At 37.7% G+C, this 22,439-nt stretch overlaps 1 protein-coding gene across 5 annotated transcripts in view; it reads right to left on the reverse strand.

The window, feature by feature from the left end:
- Positions 1–22,439, reverse strand: part of Smarca1 (SWI/SNF related, matrix associated, actin dependent regulator of chromatin, subfamily a, member 1) — a 73,712-nt gene that overhangs the window by 15,703 nt on the left and 35,570 nt on the right. For all 5 annotated transcript variants that reach the window (XM_052738787.1, XM_052738809.1, XM_052738820.1 and 2 more), the window contains 4 exons: positions 13,709–13,819; positions 13,306–13,419; positions 4,638–4,760; positions 2,231–2,363 (listed from right to left, as the gene is read on the reverse strand). In XM_052738787.1, the coding sequence (XP_052594747.1) occupies positions 2,231–2,363; positions 4,638–4,760; positions 13,306–13,419; positions 13,709–13,819 (481 nt within the window). The remainder of the gene's footprint in view (positions 1–2,230; positions 2,364–4,637; positions 4,761–13,305; positions 13,420–13,708; positions 13,820–22,439) is intronic.

Consider the following 22,439-nt stretch of genomic DNA (forward strand, 5'->3'; position numbering starts at 1 on the left):
CTGACATGGCCTCCAATCTGATGAACAACAGTTAAATAGTCCTATAATCTCCCCGTAAAGGCTAATAGTATATGTAGAGCCAGGGTAGAGCACTTGCCTGGACTTTAAGGCCCTGGGCTTGCTCCACAGAACTTCAGAAAAGAAGAAAGAAAATTCTTCAGAAAAGCTCACTGTACGTGTCTTTGACACTTATTTCATGGTACTTGGTTTAGTGACAAACTTAAGGGAAATCTGACAAAAAGTCTTTTTGTCATTGTCATTTTTGTTTTCACGGTGTGGGAAATCAGACCTAGGACCTTCAGTTCTACCAATGACGTAAAACCCCAGCTCAGCATATTTTTTTCTTTCTTTCTTCTTACATTTTCTCTTTCTTCCTCTATTTCCTCCCTTCTTTATTTCAGTGCAGTGAGTGGAACCTAGGGCCCTAGCCATGCTTACCTTAGTCTTTATATTTTTGAAACATGCTCTCACTACACCCAGGCTGGCCTCAAACACGCCATCCAGACTAGGCTGCCCTCAAACTCCTGATTCTCCTACCTCAGACTCTGAATGCTGGGATTGCAGGCATGAATCATCATGCCTGGCTACCTGATGTCTTCGGAAACACTGTTACGACTTGCAGCTTGCCCCACACCGATGTTACGTCCTTCGGTGTGCATGTCCTTTACATTGTTTCCATTCAACTTTCATGAAATTAGATCTCTCCCATATATTGCCCCCCAAATGCCCTAGAGCTATGTTTAACACTAAGACAAATAGTAGTGTCATGCTAATGTTCAAAGGAAAAGAAACTCATAAATCCAATGTTATATGAAATAATATCCAGACACAATTAACTTCAAAATTCCCTTTTAGATTTCCAGAAGGAAAAACAAAGTAGGTGTTCTTTAATTACAAATAATTTTCTTCAAGCACTAGCTAGTACTCTAGATAAATTAAAAGCTACCCCTAGTAATGATTAAACTTGGATTTATTTATGAGTTTTGTAATTTTTTTCCTAGTAAACACAGAATTTCAGAAGTTATTTCAAATAACTGGGGGGGAGGTAGCAAAAAAATCATACAACTACTTTTTAACATTGCTTCCTTGTGGAAAACGCTCTCAATTCTAAATACTTGCTATTCAGACTAAATTTGAAAGTTCAGCCTATTTGAAATTTAAGCACACACAGAAAAACAGATAGATTAAGCAATTTTAATACTATTTCTTTTCAGAAGCCTGAGTTTAGATATGCACTGACACAGGAATTAATATTAACTCCACATGCTTCTGTGCCGCCATTCTGATTCCAATTGAGGCTAAAGACACAGCTGAGTAGGAGAGGGAAATGATTCAAGGACCACTGAACAGATTTAGCCAAGAAATCTTTTTAGATCTATTCTAAATTGCCTTAAGTTAATAGGGCCCGCCACTACCTGATTGAATTCCTTGAGGGCAGTTGAGTCTCTAAATGGGCCTGATAAGAACTCTCTACTTCAAGGATGACCTACAATGACTATGTCAAACCACTAAACCAGAAGCCTCGGGACTAGACCTTAAAAAGACCAAACCCAAGAAGTGAGAGAATAAAAAACCCATGCAGAGTTTTTCACTTTTGTTTATGCAGAGCTTTACCCGGCTTCCTTAGTTGTCTCCCAGAGACAGCAGTGTACAAATGCTGTACAAAAATGTACAAATATCTTTACTTATATCTCATTCACAAAAGTATTAACATCTCTGTACAAAGACACAACTAAGTTAATGACAAAGAAACAGGGGCTAGACAGATGGTTCAGTGGTTAAGAGCACTTGCTGCTCTTCCAGAGGACCCAGTTTGGGTTCCCAGCAACCACATCAGGCAGCTCACAGCCACCTATAACTCCAGCTCCAGGGCATGTGATGTATTCTTCTGTCCTCCATAGGCACCTGCACATACATAGCATACATCCACATGGACCTACATACACACACGCACATACATACACACAATTAAAAATGAATAAATCAGCCGGGCGGTGGTGGCGCACGCCTTTAATCCCAGCACTCGGGAGGCAGAGCCAGGCGGATCTCTGTGAGTTCGAGGCCAGCCTGGTCTCCAAAGCGAGTTCCAGGAAAGGTGCAAAGCTACACAGAGAAACCCTGTCTCGAAAAACCAAAAAAAAAAAAAAAAAAAAAAAAAAATGAATAAATCTTTTTTCAAAGAAATGCATACATTGAAAATAAAGCATCATGTTTGAAATGACATACAAACCTGAATACTCCATGACCTCCTCAGGGGATTTGCCCTCTACCTCTCGAGCTATATTATCAATGTCATCTCTCCCATACTTCTCATTGGCTTTAATAAACTGGTTAAAATCTCGTTTAGTCCAGTTTGTGAAGCCCTATGGATAAAAAGTTAAGCATCATCAGTAGATGTTAAATTAATAAATTCAGTTATTATCCTACTTATAACTGTACAAGGCTATAGTAGAAGCAGTTTAAAACACTTAACATGTGCCCCTTTATAAAGTTCATTTCTTTAATGTAGAATCAAAAGCTGAGTTTGAGTTGTTAGAGAAATAACTGCTTTTCTATTTTAAAAGAAATGAGCTTTTCAAGTACTTTAAGTTGATTTATAATCTAAGACATTGCATAGTCTTAATTCCATATTTTTCAGATGCCTATAACATTAAAATACCATTATAATATAAATTCTAATGTAAATGCTTAAGTTCTGATATCTCAGTGTCTCAATGACTTTCTTCCACAGATCTGTTCTCATGTAAATTAAGAGAGAGCGATGTGGATGTATTGAATTGAAAGAACACTGAAAGAAAATCCAGAAAGAATGCAGTAAAACTTTTGTAGTTTTCTAGATAATTCCAAACTACAGAGAATAAGTAGTTTCTGTTCAAAATTGTATTCATAAGAGCTTGCAAGATGGAACAACAGTTGCAAATGCTTACCATGCAAGCCTGGTACCCTGAGGTCCACCCCTGTATCCCACTGTGGAAGCAGAGAACTGAGTCTCAAAAGTTGTCCTATGACCTCTACATACATGCCTCAACATGCATGTGCCTCTCCCAATAATAATAAAGTGACTTTTTAAAGATTATATTATTAAGTATAATAAATATAATCTTTATAAATAAATAAAATTTCTGTAAACAGAACATTACTCAGGCATCTGACCTTTTTACCAAAATGTAAAATAACCACTGCTTTAAGTCATTTCACAGTTGTTATTCCATCAATGGTAATGTAGCTCAGTTGGCAGAGAGCTTGCCTAGCATGGGTAAAGCCCTGAGTTCAATTCCCGACTGCACATAAACCAGACATGGTAGCATATGCCTGTAATTCCAACACTCAGAAGATGAAGGCAGGAGAATCAGAAGTTCAAGGTCATCTTCTCACCTACAGAGTGAATTCAAGGCCATCATGGAAAACATAAAACACTAAAAAAATTAAGCATTAAATTTGTAGCATCAGAAAAAGATGGCTTAAATTCAACTCTTAGTGACAAAATACTTGATTATGCTTCTAATTATAAACTCAATTATCTCGATCGAGATTACATATTCACATTATACTGTATATTCAGAATATATTATAAGCAGTGTAGTATTCAAAGGGCATAACTTTATTTTTGTGCTCAGGAAATAAGTTTTGAAATTAAAATAAAAGCAAACATGAATATTTAAATGTTTTATTCTGTGGTACTTCTTAAAACTCTGCCAACTGCAATTATACTTTCAAGCTAAACTTGGTGACTTCCAGGCATTTGTTCAAGAACTTATGAAAGTATTTCATTCAGCAAAATTATATGCTATTAAAAGGAAAAGGCCTGTATCAACATATAAGTATGAAACTCTTATTTGACTTTTATTAACACATGCTCCTGGGACACAGTGTGATATTGTAAAACACATTCTCCAATTGGTGCATCCATCACCTCAAGCAGGACTCCTTCCTTTGGTCGGGAAACATCCCAAACTCTCAGTTAACAATTCCACTGGAGAAGTAACTGCCTCTTCCTGTGCCAGGCACACTCTTCCAGAAAGTGTTGACGAAAGAAACGTAGCTGGCTAAGGCAGTGTCATAACTTCACAACTGGCTTATTTTGCCAAAACGCATTTCAGAAGTGTGATACAAAATTTATGAAAGCAACAATAACTTGAAAGCTTTAAGTTAGAAACCTTCCCTATTTAATGTTAGCTTTTAATTACACAATGATCACATTAAAATGCTTCAGGCATTTCTCATTGTATTCAAGTTCTTTCCTGAAAACTCTAATTTCTTTCAAAAGGAATTTTTCATAAACAAAAAAAATTGGTTTCAGGGGTCAAATCAATCAAATTAATTTTCAGGTATATGTTGGAAATTATTATTTATCAAAATTCAAATCTGGACTCACTGGCCTTAATATAATTGGTTAAAAATGTATCTTCATTTTAATAATTGACACTTTTATTTTCCATGTATATGTTGCCCCAATGTTTCCAAAAGAGCATGTTCTACAAAGGGAATTTTCTAAAAAATAAAGATATGTGGTCAAAACGTGTGTTTATGGGTATGTTGAGTCAGGACAACTGGATCTATACACTAAAAGGCAGGTATTACTTGCACTTTTTTCTATTTGTTGCCCAGAAGTAGTTCATTCACTTAAAATAGTTTACTTGTGTAAGAAGTTTATCCTTCTCTTCAGTCTCTTGTGGAGTAAGAGGTTCAGCTCCGTCAATCTTTTTTTGCTCTTCTCTTTGAGCTACAGCTGGATTAGGGATCTCAGGATTCCTTGGAACCTAAGATCAAGAGAGAAATGGTGAATAAACTGATGAGAAAATAATGATCAAGAAGAGTGTACATATAAATATCAATTGGGAGAGTCATTTCAATAGTAAACAGTGGAACCTCAGAAGCAGATGACACACGGTCCTCTCTACATTTTTACCAGTATGGTATTACCCTAGTAAAAAGCATTTTTATACTGCACGGTATAATATTTTAAGATTACAGTCCATTGGTAAATGAATGCCACATTGTATTCTAAGTCTCACTATGCTATAGAACAAAATAAATCTTTATAATATGATATTAAGTAGAATAAGCACACAGTCTGGCATTTAAAGAGTCTGAAGCCTCCTGGGAGTATACAGCAGAGTGGGCAACACTGCACCTAAAGACGCTATCTGATGTCTGGTCATCTTAAGGTGTGAAAACAATAGAGTGCTTGCATTCCCTGCCGTAGGTTTATAAAGGCGGACTATTTAGTATAAAATGGGTAATCTAGAGGGAGTGGCAAGGAAAAGATACAAAGCAGCATAGAATTTAAGAAGTGTGTGTAAAGGGAGTGTATGGCAGAGCACACAAACAGCTGTGATGGAATCTCCATTCACGGGAGAAAACTTGTGCACTGGCAGTGACCAGCAGAGATAACAATGATTCTCTTTAAAGTACAGAACTGTAAAACCACTGACAGCTGAGAAGAAAACATGAACTGGAACCACTGAGGACAGAAGCTCAGAACTCTGAGGAAGCCAGCGGTCATGTGCATCTCAAAACGGTAGCTCAGAAGGCCTCAGTGCATCACAGTGTTGCACATAGTCCACTGTGGTTCAGCAGCATTAGACAGCATTCTTTGTATGAAAGGACAAATCTGGTTTCCAGCCTTGGAGTCCTCTGTCATCCACTACAAGCATCTGGAGCCACGACACAGCTCAGTGATTCCAGAGAGCAGGTATAGAACATGTTTAGTACATTTTACAGCATTCCATTAAACATGAAAATGAAAGGCTTGGCAGCAAATCTTCCACTGTTTGGAATGCATGCATGATATAAATGACTCATTCCCTAGAAATGTCAAATAGACATACTACAATAAAATTCTAACATTTATTAGAGGGTATTTTTCTCATTGTTATACATATTTTATAGCATTTAAAGCTGTATCATAGCTGGGCACGGTGGTGCACACCTTTAATCCCATATCTCTGTGAGTTCAAGGTCAGTCTGGTTTACAAAGAGAGTTCTAGGACAGCCAGGCCTGTTACACATAGGAACCCTTTCTCTTCTCAGAAAAAGAAAAAACCTGTATCATTATAACTTAAAGGTGAACATTTTAAAAGTGTTGTATCCAATAGTTCTTCAGATAAAAATTTATCAAATATATATTTAAAAAGAAATATTGTATATTAAAAAGCAGATTAATTTGTATCCATCAGTATCAGATAACCAAATCAGAATGTATTAAGTGTCTATTATATTATTAATACTAAAATAAGTATGGACTGGGTTACTAGACACAGTCCTTGCACACAAGAAATTCCCAAACCAATTCTGTGATTGTGACCTTTATCTTAAGCATCCTGGTTTCACCAGAGTGATGACACACAACTATGATCTTATTATTTAGGCCAAAGTAGGAAGATTGCAAGTTTGAGGCCAACTTGGTCTACCTTGTGAGTTCAAGGAGAGTTGGGTTACATGACAAGAGTTATCTCATAAACAGAAAGGAAGGACTGTGGTAGCACACTTCCTCTTATCTTAGCCAGCTGGGGGTGCTGAAGCTGGAGAATGGCTCACAAGTAAGACAGACAGACAGATCAGAGACAGAGACAGGGAGACAGTGGCAGGGAAAGGGGGAGTAAAAGAGAGGGAGGCAGTGGCAGGGAGGGAAGAGAAAAGAAGAGTAGGAAGAGGAAGAAAACGGGGGGAGGAAATGAAATGAAAAGACTGGACAATGATCAAAACCTGAAAGTTCTGAGGACATGGGAGGCAATGGCTATCTAAAATGGAGCAGTGTAAGCAAAGGCATGAAGGCAGAAATGCACTGGGATACACAGGTGTTACATTAGGCACGGGGTATGCTAAGTGGTAGGACACTTACCTAGTATGTGTGAAAGTTTGGGTTCTATCACGAGCACTGCGGGGGGGGGGGGGGGGGGGGGGGGGGGAAATGTTAGGACTAATATTGAGAAAAGGACCAAAAAACAAAATCAGGTAGACAGATTCAGAGAGCCCCAAACTCCAAAGGAGACTTTTGATCAAGGAAATAAAGTATCAAAATGCAGTATTTTCACTGTAATTCTTCCATTAGATAGAGTAAAGTAAAGAAGCTACCAGAGGCAGAGAACTTTCTGAGCCATTATAACTTGGAAATGAAGTATGGTGACAAAGCAATAGAAAAAGTATAAACTGAAAATGAAAGGTAGAGGCCGATGAGATGGTAGTCTCCTTCCAAATTGGCTGAGCAGATAAAGGCACTTGCCTGGGTTCAATCCCTGTAACTCAAATGGGGAAGGAAAGAAATGACTCCCACAAGATTCCACACAGTAGTGTTCTCTCATCCTCTCTCTCTCTCTTCTCTCTCATCCTCTCTCTCTCTCTCTCTCTCTCTCTCTCTCTCTCTCTCTCTCTCTCTCTCTCTCTCTCTCTCTCAATAAATAAATAAATGAATGAAAAAAGAGCTAGATTCCATGAGGTAGTAAAAAAAAACTTTTATTGCTTAGGAGTTCAGCAAGATTTCATAGAAATATGGCTTGCAAAATTAAACGTGGCAGCACAAAAAAAAAATGAGAGCTGTCGCCTGAAATCAGCTCCCCATAGTTTAACAGGCAGCCCATAATGACACATTACCAAAGCTCACAAAGTGTATGGAACTTTGTCCATTTGTCAAATGTTTATATTTGTCCCTACAGGAATCTTTTTTGGAGATAGATATTGGAATGTCCTAAAGCTTCCTTCAGCTTCAAATGTGGCAAAATTCTTTCACTCACGCTCTTAGATCAACTGCAACTTCCAGGTAACCTGGACTTTTTTATTCTGCAGTTAAAATTTCAGCTGTCACCCTCGCCTGCTGATAAGACTCTGGTGAACAAGAAAGTATATTAAATATCAACTCTTTTCATTTTAGAGAGTAAGAAAACCTCTGAAGATGTCTCATTCACAGCAAGGTCAAAGCTTAGGAAGAAATGACACTGCCAGCCACAAAGGGATTACAGTAAAGCAAACAGAAGCTTCTCCCAGCCCCAAGTGAAATAAAGTCTTTTAACTACAAATCCTACTAGCTAAACTACTACCGTGGCCTTGGTGTACTGAATATGTTAGGAGGGACAAATAGAAAATAAAAACGCTAATAGCTAATAATACGTAGGTGCTCACAAACGTGTGTTACCAACTGTTTCAGAACTAGCGAGCCCATACCAGGTGTGGTAGTGCACACCTTTAATCCCAGGACGAAAGAGGCAAAGGCAGACAGAGCTGTCTGGGTTTGAGACTAGTCTGATTTACACAGAGAGTTCCAGGCCAGCTAGCATTGCAAAGTGCGACCCTGTGTCAAAACAGAAACATAAATTAGCGAACCCCTCACTAGCTCTCTCCTCCATTACTGAAGGCTGGGAGACTCAAAATAGAGAAATCGTCTCCATTAGCTACAGTGTGCCCAGCTATGGACAATGCCTATTTCCTCTTAGCCCACAGTCTAACCTGCAGTTATGTACCATGTGTGGCCAAGGGGAGCTATGAATACAGCCCAACCCCAAACCATAAACTTATTTAAAACACAGATTATATGTTATTTATTACAACTCAATTGTATGGGTCTTGAGAGTGAACTTTTAGATGACAGAGTCATGTTGCAGTGTCAAAACATTAGACACCTTTGAATGATTATTAATTTAAACAGAAAAAGAGGAAGGAGTTCCATTTTTTGAGAACCTGTGTGTAGAAAACATCAGACAATCCACTACATCAGCTTTTTTCATGTAAAAATAAACTATTGCTCCACTCATCTTGTAGCTTTAATGGGCTTTTTAGATGCATAAGGTAGAAATGAATTTTATATACATTGATTTTGTTTGTGTTCATGGGAGGGTGAGTATATGCCATGACATGTGTGTGGGTATCAGGGACAACTTGAGAAAGTCAGTTCTCTCCTTCCACCATGTGAGTTCCAGAGATTAAACTCAGGTCATTGGGCTTGGCAGCAAGTGCCTTTAGCAGCTGAGCCATCTGTCCAACCCAATATCCTAGGTATTTCTTGAAAAGGCATGCCATATAACATTATCTTTGAAATCCTACAGATGATTAACATGCCATGTGATCTATCTGTACTCTGAATTCAAACATAAGACCCTTCCAATCAGATAATCCACCTTAGCTCAGACCCATAGTTCTTAGGAAAGAATGGAAGAAACAAAGTTTAGAAAGAGTCAGCCTCCAGAATGCAGTGTTTGTTTGCTAAATCCTCAGCTAGGAATTCCTAAGGAGACTCACAGCAAATCTTTAGATAGCGCGGTGGCAACCCAAGGTGGGGCTGAAGAGAACACAATGCTAGAAAGAGAGCGGCAGGGAAATGGCTCTTCTGCCATCACCAACACCATGCCCACCACAGCTGTATGCCCACCACAGCTGTATGCCCACCATAGCTGTATGCTCCCCACAGCTGTAGTCCGTGTTGTCACCACCATCTCTTGTTTTCATATTTCAACAGTTTCTGGGAGGTTTTACTAATAAATGTCCCCAGTTTCACATCCAGGGAAATAATTTGAAAATATAAATCAAGTGTCAATGAGATGGCTTAGCATGTAAAGGTGCTTGCCACAGAAGTCTGATAACGTAAGTTCAGTTCTTGGATCCCACATGGTGAAAGGAGAGAACCAACTCCAGAAAGCACAAGCATGCACAAGAACACATGCACACAAATTTAAATCATTCTGCAAAATGTAAATCTGATCATCCTTTACCACTTATAAGTCCTACAAGTCTGAGAAAAGTAAACTATACCTCAGTTCTTCACTTGTAAAATAAAGATGCAGTTCCTATAATGAGGATGCCAAGCTAATATTTATACAGAATATGGAACATCATGAAACACAAGGAAAGCTTAGATCAATATCATTTTGTCACCCACCCACATCCTTGCTTTAAAGGCATCTGAGTGGGTTCCTTTACTCCGAAGCCAAATTTCTGCCTCTTTATGACTGATACACATCTCTACCTGATCACACTCCATCTCTGGGAAAGTGCCTCCTCTTTCCTACCTCAAGGATCTGCTTTACACAGAAAATATAGTGGCTCAATCAAAATATGCAGGCTCAATCCTATCATCTTTTAGATCTCAGCTTAAGTGACACTTCTTCAGGGAGCATGCCGTCATCTTCCAGACTACTTTGTATGCCAATTATACTTCCTGGCAGCACCCTTTGGGAGCGCAAATAATACCTCTGCATTGTGGTATCTGTTTAATGTATGTCTCTGGCGTTATAATCTAAATTTTTAGAGTCTTGTCATTTTCTTTATTACAATTATTATTAGTTACTATTATTATTATTATTATTATTACTATTACTGCTACTACTACCATTACAATGATTTTACCCACTTGAGTACATAGATGAGCTTAAGCCACTAGGGTAGAGGCTGTGAACTAATTATGTTTTTAATGGATAGTGGCGGTCTTGATAATATCATGCTAATGAGTGAATTGTGTCTATCAGAATCAGATGGAATTTAGTACTCTTATCCTTTCAGTAACTATTTCCTTAGTTAAATAATAATGATCTTCAGGAAGATAGGGAGTAAGTCCTTTAGACTTATGGATTCCCATGATTTTATTATCTACCCCAACAGGTACTGTGTGACACCATGTGAGCCTCTAAAGATCATTCTGAGTCGAAGGAGTCAGGCCCTTCTCCATCAGTTTGCAAATGTGCTGCTTCACATGGGCAGATGTCAACTTCATTCAGTAAAGGCACCGTAGCAAAGGAACAGTTAACAAAAACGGGCTTTTTTCAGGAGCATGTGTGTGTCCCATCATGGAAGCAGTCCAGCAGCCAAGCGTGTTTATCATTTTCTCCCAAGTGCCTATCACAGCACCTAACACAAAGCAGTGCTCAGTGAACAGGTATTAAATGGAGTCCTTCCCCCTTACACCCTTCCTCTTTCTCTAACACTTTCTGGGAGGTGAGGGAGATAAAATAGTAAAGTGCAAGAATGCGAACTCCATAGCGTCTTTCCTCTTCCTACTCACTCATTTCCTCTCTTCTTACACCTCCTCCCTCTTCCTTTCTCTTACCCCTTGCAGCTGTCCATTCATTACCCTGTCTTATAAGGTTTCTTTCCTCCTCCATGTTCTTCCAGCTGGCCACCACCCAAACAATCATTCTGAGGCCTCACTCCTCACCACAAACTGCCTGTAATGAAAGGCACTGTTTACATTCTAACTGAATTTGTGGCCCGAATGGAGTGGGCACTGGAATTCTCACAGGAAACAAAATCACACTATCTCCAAAGAAGGAAAATAAACAGTTCTATCATCTGAGATGATTTTTTTTATTGCTGCTACTTGACTACCACTTGGCCCACCTCCCAAATGACATGTCACACCACTAATAAACACAGTCCTTATTTAGGACTGCAGAAACAAAAGGGGTTATATCACATGCAGAAATAGCCGAGAATGTCTGCATAGAAAGAACACAGTATTTAAAGTCTAATAAGTAGGTTTGAGAGAGCAGGGCAACCTCATTATCTATGTGACCTTGCACAAAGTAACTGAACCTTTCTGAACTCCAGTTCCCTTACCAATTACAAGCAGACAATCAAACCTATATAATGAGGTTGTTAGGATCAAATGAAATATATGGTAAAGCATTGTATAAATTATAAAATGTTCTACACTACTATTTCGTTTAGTACTCAAGATCTAGTATTTCAATTAATTCTCCTTTCAAGTCTTACTGATAACAGTTGATAAAAGAAGCTGAAAATAATGTTCTATGACCAAGAATGAGTATAAACCTCAATGAAGTGCTATATGTCTGTTTACCCCACAAAATTAACTATTTAATAACTAACAGCTTGAATTTTGTATTTTGTTTCTACATTGTGTTCACTTTCTTATGTATAATCTGAGCAGTCAAACATGGTTACTTTATTCTGCCACACTTTCTTAAAAATGATTCTTTCTGGTCTTGATAGTTTAATTATGCCGAAATCTAACCATATTTATCTAGCAATATTTTAACTAGCCCATGTACATTCTGAAATACAAATTAATTATCACAAATACATAGAATTTCTCTAGGTACATTCTAGCTACTAATCAATATAATTGATCAAAGTTCCAACTCTAATAAAGCTGCGACAAAATAAATTTTGAAATGTAACTTCCAATTCATAAAACAGAAAATTTCATAAGATTGCAATTCTGCTGAAACTTTTCTAATTTACTTTATGTTAGTGATTCTTTTTTTTTTTTTAAGACAGGGTTTCTCTGTGTAGTTTTGGTGCCTGTCCTGGATCTTGCCCTGTAGACCAGGCTGGCCTCGAACTCACAGAGATCTGCCTGCCTCTGCCTCCCGAGTGCTGGGATTAAAGGTGTGTACCATCACCGCCTGGCTATGTTAGTGATTCTTATACCTTTTGTCAACCATCTCCATTGACTAGGAAGTCAATTTCCACATACAGAAATAACTTTGCATTCTTAATCTCTTAATATAGATAAGTGTAGTATTACAGCCACCAAATTTTAATTACTAAAATTTGTATCTACATATGCAAAAAAGAATTTTGAATTCCAAAGATCATTTTATTTTAAAATTATATGATTAATTATCATGTGTATTGTTATCTTTAACATCTAAGTGACCATTAACTACCAACAAGGCCTTTACTAACCTGTGAGCAATAAACACAAAAATACTGTTTCTTAGTTGTACTAAGGAAAATTATTTAAAAATCATATCATATGTCAAAATTCATTTCTAACTCATAGTTATTTTTTCTACATGTTCTTTGACAATCCAAACACTAAATCTGTTGAACTAACATTATTACAGATGTTACTGTTTTGAAATATTGGAAACCAATTGTTTCATTGATGACACTATTTAGTGACTCAATAGTTTCATAATTACTACTAGTTTAAAACATTATTATATGCTCTTATATTCTTTAATATTAAATAGAGGACAACCTATTTTAACTAGTGCTTACTGTAATGTTATATTTTAGAAACTATGATTTAGCAATAGTATAAGAAAATTGGAATAACAAACCATGTTATAAGAGAATTCTACAACAGCACATAAAATATTATTGAGACTAGAAGAGATGATTCAGTAGTTGAGAGAACTTCATGCTATTCTAGAGGACCCAGGTTCAATCCCTAACACAAACATGTTGGCTCACAACCACCTGTAACTTTAGTTCCAGGGGATCTAACACCCTCCTCTAGCCTCCGAGGACACCAGGCACTCACATGGAGCACAGACATACATGCAGGAAAAACACCCATAACAAATAAAACAGTTTTAAAAGATTATATCACACTAATTTGAAAATTACCTTATAACCTATAGTCTTCCGATAATAAAGAATTTCCTTTTCCAGGAGCTCAAATAAGCGTGGTGGAAAAAACTGAAAATCCTGAACATTTGGCTGTTTTGGAGGCCGAGGAGCCTATGAGGAAAAAATATGTTACATACATACATACATACATACATACATACATACATACATACTTGTTTTCATGAAGCACAAAGCTGATACAAGTAACTCTACTGATTTCTACATATGGAAAAATAAATACAACAGAAACCATTCATGTGGCTGGCCCATAGCAAGTGCTTACTGTATTGTTATATTTTAGGAACTATGACTTGGCATTACATAAGAAAATCTGAATCACAAACTATGTTATAAGAGAATTCTACAACAGCATGTAAAAACTGACCCTGTACAGTTTTACCTTTGGGATTTTTGGCTCACTGACACGCAAAGCCTCTCTAAAGTAGGCATCCACTGCATAGTTGGCCTTGCGTTCTCGTTTAGGAGGTTCAATCCATTCCACCACACCAAGCTACACACAAGAAAGAACAAGAGGTTTAATTACTCTGAACTATTTTCTCAGTACCGCATGCAATAAGGTAGTAATTAGAAGCAATTAAAACTTGCTTCACTAATCCTACTTCTACCTACAAAGTTCTGTAACATTGCTATAAATCAAGTTTAGGAGCAAAGATTTTTTTCACATTTTTGAAAATAATTTTAAAATTAGTTCTTCCTCAATTGAGAATAATTTGCACTAACTGTTTAGAATCTGATGGCAAATTGAGTAAATAAGGAGGAATTGTCATAACAGGAAGAGAAGTGTTGATTCTGGTAACTTTATACATATACTAGGTCAGAGGAGTAAATGATAAGCAGCAGCGTGACAGCACACCTCCTTCAAATCAAAGGGAACTTTCTAGAAAGGTAAGCTGTAGCGGAGTGGGCAAAAGTCACTGGAATCAGAAAGATTCAGATTTGAATCTGAATCCTATCATTTCACTGGTCATACATCTTTGAGGATTATTTCTGCTTTCTGTAAAATGAGAACAATTAATACTTACCTTGAAGATTAAATACAACCACAAAGGATCTGGGAATCTGGCTCAGTAGTACCCTGTATGTTTAAGTTGTGCAAAGTCCTGGGTTGGAGCCACAACATCAAACACAGTGATTTATATCTGAAAGCATTAGCTAACTAGCCAACAGTTAAATGTTAAGGTATTAACACACATGGAAATTAATATTACCATTGACTTGTCGCATTGCAAAACTTACCCCATTATGAGCTAGGAAATGCATTTTAATAGTCAACAAGCAAAATTGACAACATAAAGTTCTGGAGTCCAAGGAAATTTTTTCATATTTCTCTGTTTTTCTCCATTTTGTGGTGTTTCTCCATTTCACTAGTGACTTTAAATGAGCCATGGGGGCTCTTATCTTAAGGTTGGTTTCAATATTTCATCATAGGCAAAGAGTGGATGTCAAGGATGCATGTGTAGCTCAGTGATAGAATAAATGTTTAACATGCACAAGGCCCTTGGTTCAACTCCCAAAACCACTTAAGAAAAACATGGATAATAAACTAAGATAATGAGGATGGTTAGAGATCTACAAGTACTCACAATGTCTAGAGAAATAAATCCCGAAGTTAAGGCTCATCTAAGTCAAAGTCTACACAATAACAAAGAATAGTTTTTTGTTGATTCATAAGATTCAAACCAATGTGCAATGAAACAATTGTTTTACAAGAAACAATACCATTATGCAATATAATTTAACAGGGCTGGGGGTGTAGCTCAGTGGTAGACTGTTTGCCTAGATACACAAGGGCAAGATGGCAAACAGTGAAAGCAACTACCCTGAGAGAGTTAGGATTCCCAGCACTTCAGAATTCAAACACAAGCTATCATCTGTTGTAGATGCTGTAAATGAGATTTCTTTTTTAATCACATTGATTTATTTATTTGTGTGTGCATATGTGTGTATGTGTGCATGCATGCTCATGCCATGTCGCACCTGCGAAGATCAGAGAACAACTTTTAGGAGTCGGTTCTCTCCACCATACGGATTCCAAGGATTGAACTCAGGTTGTCAGGCTTGGTGGCAAGCACCTTTCACTGAGTCATCTTGCTCACCCTATAAAGTGAGATTTCTTAATTACAAGAAAGGTTAGAGTAAATGACCTTCAATGTCTTCTAATTCTAAGAAGTTATAAGAAATTAAAATGGGATACTTAAATAAAATAAATATCCACATCTAGGACTAGAGATGTATATCAGTGGTAGAGAACGTGCCTGGTATGTAAGAAGCCCAGGGTTCAATACCAAACAAAGAAAGGAAAGAACAGTGGGAGAGAGGGGAGGAAGGGAAGGAATACAGTAAAGAGGGAGATGAATTGTGTTTCTTATATCAAATGAGTTAGTGTGTGAGGTAACAGTAATAGGGGGGAAAGATTCTATAAATAGCTCAGGAGGTGGCACCAGAAGATTCCGCAGAGGACGCTGGCTAGCTAGGCTAGCCCAATCAGTGAACTCTGGGTTCAAGTGAGAAACCCTGCCTCAATACATAAGGCAGACATCAGATATCAACCTCTGGCCTCCATACACATGTGAACATACATGTGCACCCACATTAGTGTGAACATACATACACACATATACACACTCACAAAAACGATTTTTAAAATAACATGTAATTTAATGTTTCTAAATTGAAGTAAAAATGTATACTTGAAACTAGCTTTTTAAAGGTAATGTATTTGGCCATCCAATCTGCATATGTTTGAAAATCTAGATGTTGAAATTTGAAGTAAGTGTTAAAGGCCAATTCTTGAACTTTCAAAAACAGAATTAATTATACTGAATTGGCTTGTTTTAGACAAAAGCATATTAATACTAACTTATTCAAGTTAATTTATCAAGGATTAATGTCAGCTACCATGATTAAATTTACTAGGCATGCTAGTAAATAATGTAACTGATTTAACATATCATATGTGAAAATCTACCTTAACATATAATTTCTAAGATTTATGAACAATATACTTTCAGATTTTCAATTCTCTTTAGAAACAATATGAGTGTAATTTATGACCCTATGTAGTAAACATGAATACACAGAAATAAAATATAATCTCAACTGAGAATACTAAAAAATTCTGATTTTAGATATTACTGTTAATAGTAGACATTCAATTATATGAATTATCATAATCATTCAAATATTTATCTGTAAATTATCATTTCTGCTAGAAATCAGAGCATAGGAAAGCCGTACACATAAAAGTATTTAACTAGCACTAATCTTACTCTGTGAATGGGGCTAGAGATGTAGTTTAGTAGTATAGGATGTGCTGAGCATAAGGGAGTCCCAGCACTGAAAAAAAGAAGTTCCAATGATATTTAGGTTCTATTAATATTTTTTCCACTTTATAAAACACCCTTAGTACCAATAATCCATAGGAATAATTGGAGAGTAAATAAAATTCGTATCATATAATTAGATCTAAAAAGCATATTAGGCAAGCAATTTCTACCCTGTGCAGAAAGGCCATCACCTCCATCTAAGCAGGATAAAACACAAAGCGTCTGAGTTAAGATTGCAAATAAAACAGACAAATATAAGTCAAGGAACAAAACCCATCAGAGGCAAATAACGGCAAGAAAGCATTGTCGGTATAGTGGGTACGATGTGATTTAAAATGGTTCAGCTCTCATAAGTAAAACCAAGTTTTAAAAAAAGAGTTTTACTCTAATAAGACATCATTTCTATCAGATCAAAAATATGTTTTATGGAACAATTTGAGCAATAATAATAATAAAACTATATTGTAAGTCAAAAATAAACAGACATGAGTCTACAGTGATATAAATAAATAAGGACAGAAATAATTGACAGAGAAGGGGCAGCTTTTTCTTACAGAAATTCCCAAGTAGGAATTATAGATGGAATGAGGAAATTGCCCTCAGGCACACATCATAACAATAACTCCCCCAACAGATACTAAGATCATCACATACAAGTTTGAAAACATCCTTCCCAAGATAGTTATCAATTACAAAAGTCAAAATACTAAATTCATAGGAGAGAAACATGGCAGATGCCATCCCCATCCACTAAATGAAAAAGGTTAATATCACCCATAAAAAGATTGGTTAAGATCATTGATGCTCTGATACTCTGTACAGGACACAACATCCCTTCTGGGATATTCTTGACAAAAATGCATAATCTCAGTAAAATCATGAAAAACTGTCTAAAAAAACACAAAGCAAGAGACAAGTTACAAATAACTGATGAATGCTTTCCCAAAGTATCCATGTCATGAAAGAAAACAAAACCTAGAGAATTCACACAGACTAGAAGAGACTAAGAACATGCACAGCAAAAAAAGTAATGTGGGCTAAGAGAATGAAAAATAAACTACAGATGGGGAGAAAATATTAGCAAAAGACAAAATTGATTAAAGGACCATTATCAAAAATAAAGTAAGTACCCAAATAGTGACAGTACAAAAACAAACAAAACAATTCAGTTGAAAAAATAAAATGGACAAAAGACTTAAAAAAAAGACGAAGAGATGGTGGTTAAGTATATGGAAAATATGTTCAATATGTCATCAAGAAATTTCAGATTAAAATAAGGAAAAATCCCTCTATACCTGTTAGAATAGAGAAGGGAATAACAGAGTACAAGTGATGGGAAGAAAGAAGTGGGAAAAATGGAGGGGTCTCTAATTATGGAGGGGGAGGGGGAGGATAAAATAACAGTAAGGATGTCTACCAAAAAAATACCTATAATACATGGTACATCTCTATATAAATATACATAGATAATTAAATAGATTCCCATCTCAGATGGCAATGTTCCACCAAAGAGGCATAGGCTATCTAATAAAATCCCCAACATCAGGCATGAGAATCCCTCTTCTGAGTTGCTGCTCAGAGGGGCCCAAAAGATTCCCAAAACATTGCAGGGTATTGTTATTAACCTTGGTTGCTCCCCAGAAGTGAAAGGCAAGCCCCTATTGCTGAAGATACCATGCTCTTTCAGACACAAGGCCCAAAGATTCTTGAGTTGCAACTGACCGGAATGTCTCTTCCCAGAGGACTAACTTTCATGGTACCAGAAGGTGCCATGCAAACTTCCAAAGGAGGGAAGCCATCAACATTCCTACTCAGCTATGACACTTATGAACTACAATGATGACCAGCACAGCACAATAACCCTAAGGGTACAGTAGTGGTACGCATACCTTGGCAGCAACTAACATCTCTTTAATTGGACATAAGACACACTCAAAAAGAGAAAAATCATGCCTGGTATTAGAAACTCAGCCAACTACCCAGAGCTAGTGAAGTCATTGATCTTTGCAGAGACCCTACAAACACCACTTTACTAAACCAGCATAGGTCTTAACTGCATTCTGAATATTTATCCTTCTACCAACAGACAAAAGTGAGGGCATCTGTCAAGAGCCATGCAGCCTAGTCTTGGTTCAGCATATGACTACCCATCAAATGGATTTCCTTGGGGCAAGGCACCCACGGAAATGGATTCTCACTTGGCAAGACCATGGAACAGCATAGGAATTTGCAAATTTGTGCAGATTTCAGGCTCTTTTCTCTCTCATTATATTGTTGATTCTTTGGGCAGTTTTTTGTTTTACTTTGTCAGTCACACATGCAACAGCTGTAATTTTCCCTGGAAATTCTGTTCTTTCTCAAATGCTTACCCCTAAGAATCAGCAGGCTATTGCTTCTTAAATCTCTTATCAGTAGTTACTAACTACAACTCCTAATCCTGGGAACTTTACTGACTCAGTAGAGACCGTTAGGTACATATAAGAAAACACATGGAACATTAACTGTGTCTCAAAGTTCTGGAAAGGAGTGTAAGTCATGCATACACAGAATGGGGAAAGAGCCTCAGGAATATACATAGTGCCAACTGTTGAGAGTAAGTTCCCTGGACACCAAGCAAATAGAATCAGTGGTAGGATCTGATATGCTCCAAGAAGAAAAAAATACAATGCAAACCCAAACCAAGGCTGGACCACAGCAGCTATCACCCTGCATCGAGGAAATTTCTCAACAGACATCGACCATCACAGAAAATCACAACCAATCAAATTGAAGAGTTGTGGGGCCTAGTCCCAACTGATACATGTACAGTATAACTCCTGCACCTAAGGCTCAGGGATCATTTCAGAAGAGAGAAAGAAAATATTCTAAGAGCAGAGGAGTAAAAAGTGTGTTGTGAGATTGTGTCTCCTAGAAATGTCAGAGAAGCTACATCCATGAAGATTCACTAACATGACTGCCTAAATACAAGCTGAACAATGATAACACCAGTAAGCATGCTATATAGGCAGGGGGAAAGCTCATGTGGCCTCAACCCTACACAAAGAACTACAAGCAATTAAGGAACGCCGACAGCAGGAGAAACAGTCTTGCCCAGGGACATGGATTGATTACCCAATACCAAATGGTCAGTCCTGAAAACATGCATACAAGTTACTTTATATAGACTGAGTAGGTTGTACTTATATATTTAATAAATTAATTTTAAAGAGAGCAAGGTGGAGTATATTGGGGGTAGGAAGGGGAGGGAAATGACATAAGTATATTATCTCAAAATTTTTTAAAATTAAAATTGCAAATTAAAATAATAAGAAGCCACTATACACCTATTAGAAAAGTGAAAATCCAATATTTCAACACCACCAAGTACTGGTAAAGATGTGGACTGAGTTTTCATTCACTGCTGGGAGAATGTTAAATGGCATAGCCACTTTGGAAGAAAATCTGTCAGTTTCCTATAGATCTAAATATACTTTTATCATAGGACTCAACAGGCATATTCCCTGGTAGTCCCAAAGAAATTAAAAAAAAAAACTTTGTTTTAAAACATTCTACAAACAGATGTATACAGTAGATTTATCCATAACCACAAACACTTGGAAACAACCAAGACAGTCTTTAGTGGGTGAATAGATAAACAGCAGTGCATTCAGAATGTGGACTATCTCTCAGTGCTAAAAAACGAAATGAGCTATTGACCCATGAAGAAAGACAGAGGAAACTGAAACACATATTACTAAATCAAGGACGCCAATCTAAAAAGACTTCATTTAATGGTACGACATTCTGAAAAATGCAAGAACTATGAAAAAATAATAAAAAGATGAATCCTTGCAAGGTGCCGAGAAGAAAACAGCAGAGAAAATACTTTATATTATAATGGTAGATGTTTATGCATTTATTAAAAACCATAGAATGTGCCACCCTAAGAAAGAGAACCCTGTTGCAAATGATGGGTTTGAGGTGACAACGATGTGTTAATGTACATTCATGATTGTAACCCATGTACCACTTTGGCTCAGGATGCAGATTGTAGAGGAGGGGTGTATGTCAGACAAGGGGTATTTGTTCTTTCCATTTGATTTTGTTGAGAACCTAAAATTCCTCTTAAAAGTAAAGTCTAGTTTGTTTTTTGGCTTGGTTTGGTTTAGTTTGAAATTTTTGAGACAGAGTCTGTCTATTATGTAGCCTTGGCTGTCCTGGAACTCACTATGTAGAACAGGCTGGCCTCACAGAGATCCATCTGCCTCTGTGAGAGATCCAACTGTCTCTGCCTCTCCCTCTGCCTCTGCCTCTGCCTGTGCTTCTCCCTCTCCCTCTCCCTCTCCCTCTCCCTCTGCCTCTGCCTCTCCCTCTCCCTCTCCCCCTCTCCCTCCCTCTCCCCCTCCCCTTTCTCTCCCCCTCCCTCCCCCTTCCTCTCCCTCTGCTTCTCCCTCTCCCTCTCCCTCAGTCTCTCCCTCTCCTTCTCCCTCTGCTTCTCCCTCTCCCTCTCCCTCTGCCTCTCCCTCTCCCTCCCTCTCCGCCTCTGCTTCTCCCTCCCCCTCTCCCTCTCCCTCTGCCTCTGCCTCTCCCTCTCCCTCTGCCTTTCCCTCTCCCTCTGCCTCTGCATATATTATTAGCATTAAACTCTGTACTATTTTTGCTGTTGTTCTATTCATCTAAAGTCATTTCAAAATAAAAATTAAAAATTACTGCCTAAATTCCAATTTAAGCATACATAACATAAGGCCTTCACTTTTTCAACACTAATATCTATGCACTATATCACTAGGTATTCCTCTTCAAGAGACTACATATAATAAAGCCCTTGGGGCAATTAACTGCTAATATGACATTATTCCTTAAATTTAGTTAATATTAACTGTGATCATTAGTCTCAATTTTTATCTGGATGAGATCTAGAATCACTTGGGGACAGACTTGGAGATGTAGTATGTTGGTAAGAAGATCAACCTTTGGGGGTGCAGTATGTTGGTGAGAAGGCCCGTTGTGGGTGGTATCATTCCCTGGGATGGGATCCTGGACTGCATAAAAAGGAGGAAGGGAAGCAATGAGAAGGTTCAGCCCATAAAATCACATGCCTCCAAACCTGACAATCTAAGTCCAGTACCAGGGAACCACATGGTAAAAAGAGAGAACCGACTCCCACAAGTTATCCTCTGACCTACACACATACACACATAATTCTTTTTTAAAAAAATATTTAAAGGAAAAGGCTTGCTGACAAAAGCATTTAGCATTTTCTTCTTCCTGACTGTGAATGCAATATGATCAATGGCTTCAAGCTCCTACTACCTTGATCCACCTGCCCTGATGTACTTATTGTACCTTGCACTGTAAGCCAAAATAAACAACTATCCCTTATTTAAGTTTCTTTTTTTAGACATTCTATTATTTAAATTAGGGGTCTGTGCTGTGGGATGTTCTGTATGGCAAATGTGTTGCTAATTAGTCAATAAATAAAACACTGATTGGCCATTGGCTAGGCAGGAAGTGTAGGCGGGACAAGGAGGAGAATAAAGCTGGGAAGTGGAAGGCTGAGAGAGAGAGACACTGCCAGCCGCCACGATGAGAAACAGCATGTGAAGATGCCGGTAAGCCACAAGCCATGTGGCAAGGTATAGATGAATGGAAATGGATTAATTTAAGCTGTAAGAACAGTTAGCAAGAAGCCTGCCACGGCCATACAGTTTGTAACCAGTATAAGTCTCTGTGTTTACTTGGTCGGGTCTGAGCGGCTGTGGGACTGGCAGGTGAGAGAGATTTATCCTGACTGTGGGCCAGGCA

The sequence above is a fragment of the Peromyscus californicus genome, unplaced genomic scaffold (genome assembly GCF_007827085.1).
Source record: "Peromyscus californicus insignis strain IS unplaced genomic scaffold, ASM782708v3 Scaffold_10__1_contigs__length_136768540, whole genome shotgun sequence".
NCBI lineage: Eukaryota > Metazoa > Chordata > Mammalia > Rodentia > Cricetidae > Peromyscus > Peromyscus californicus.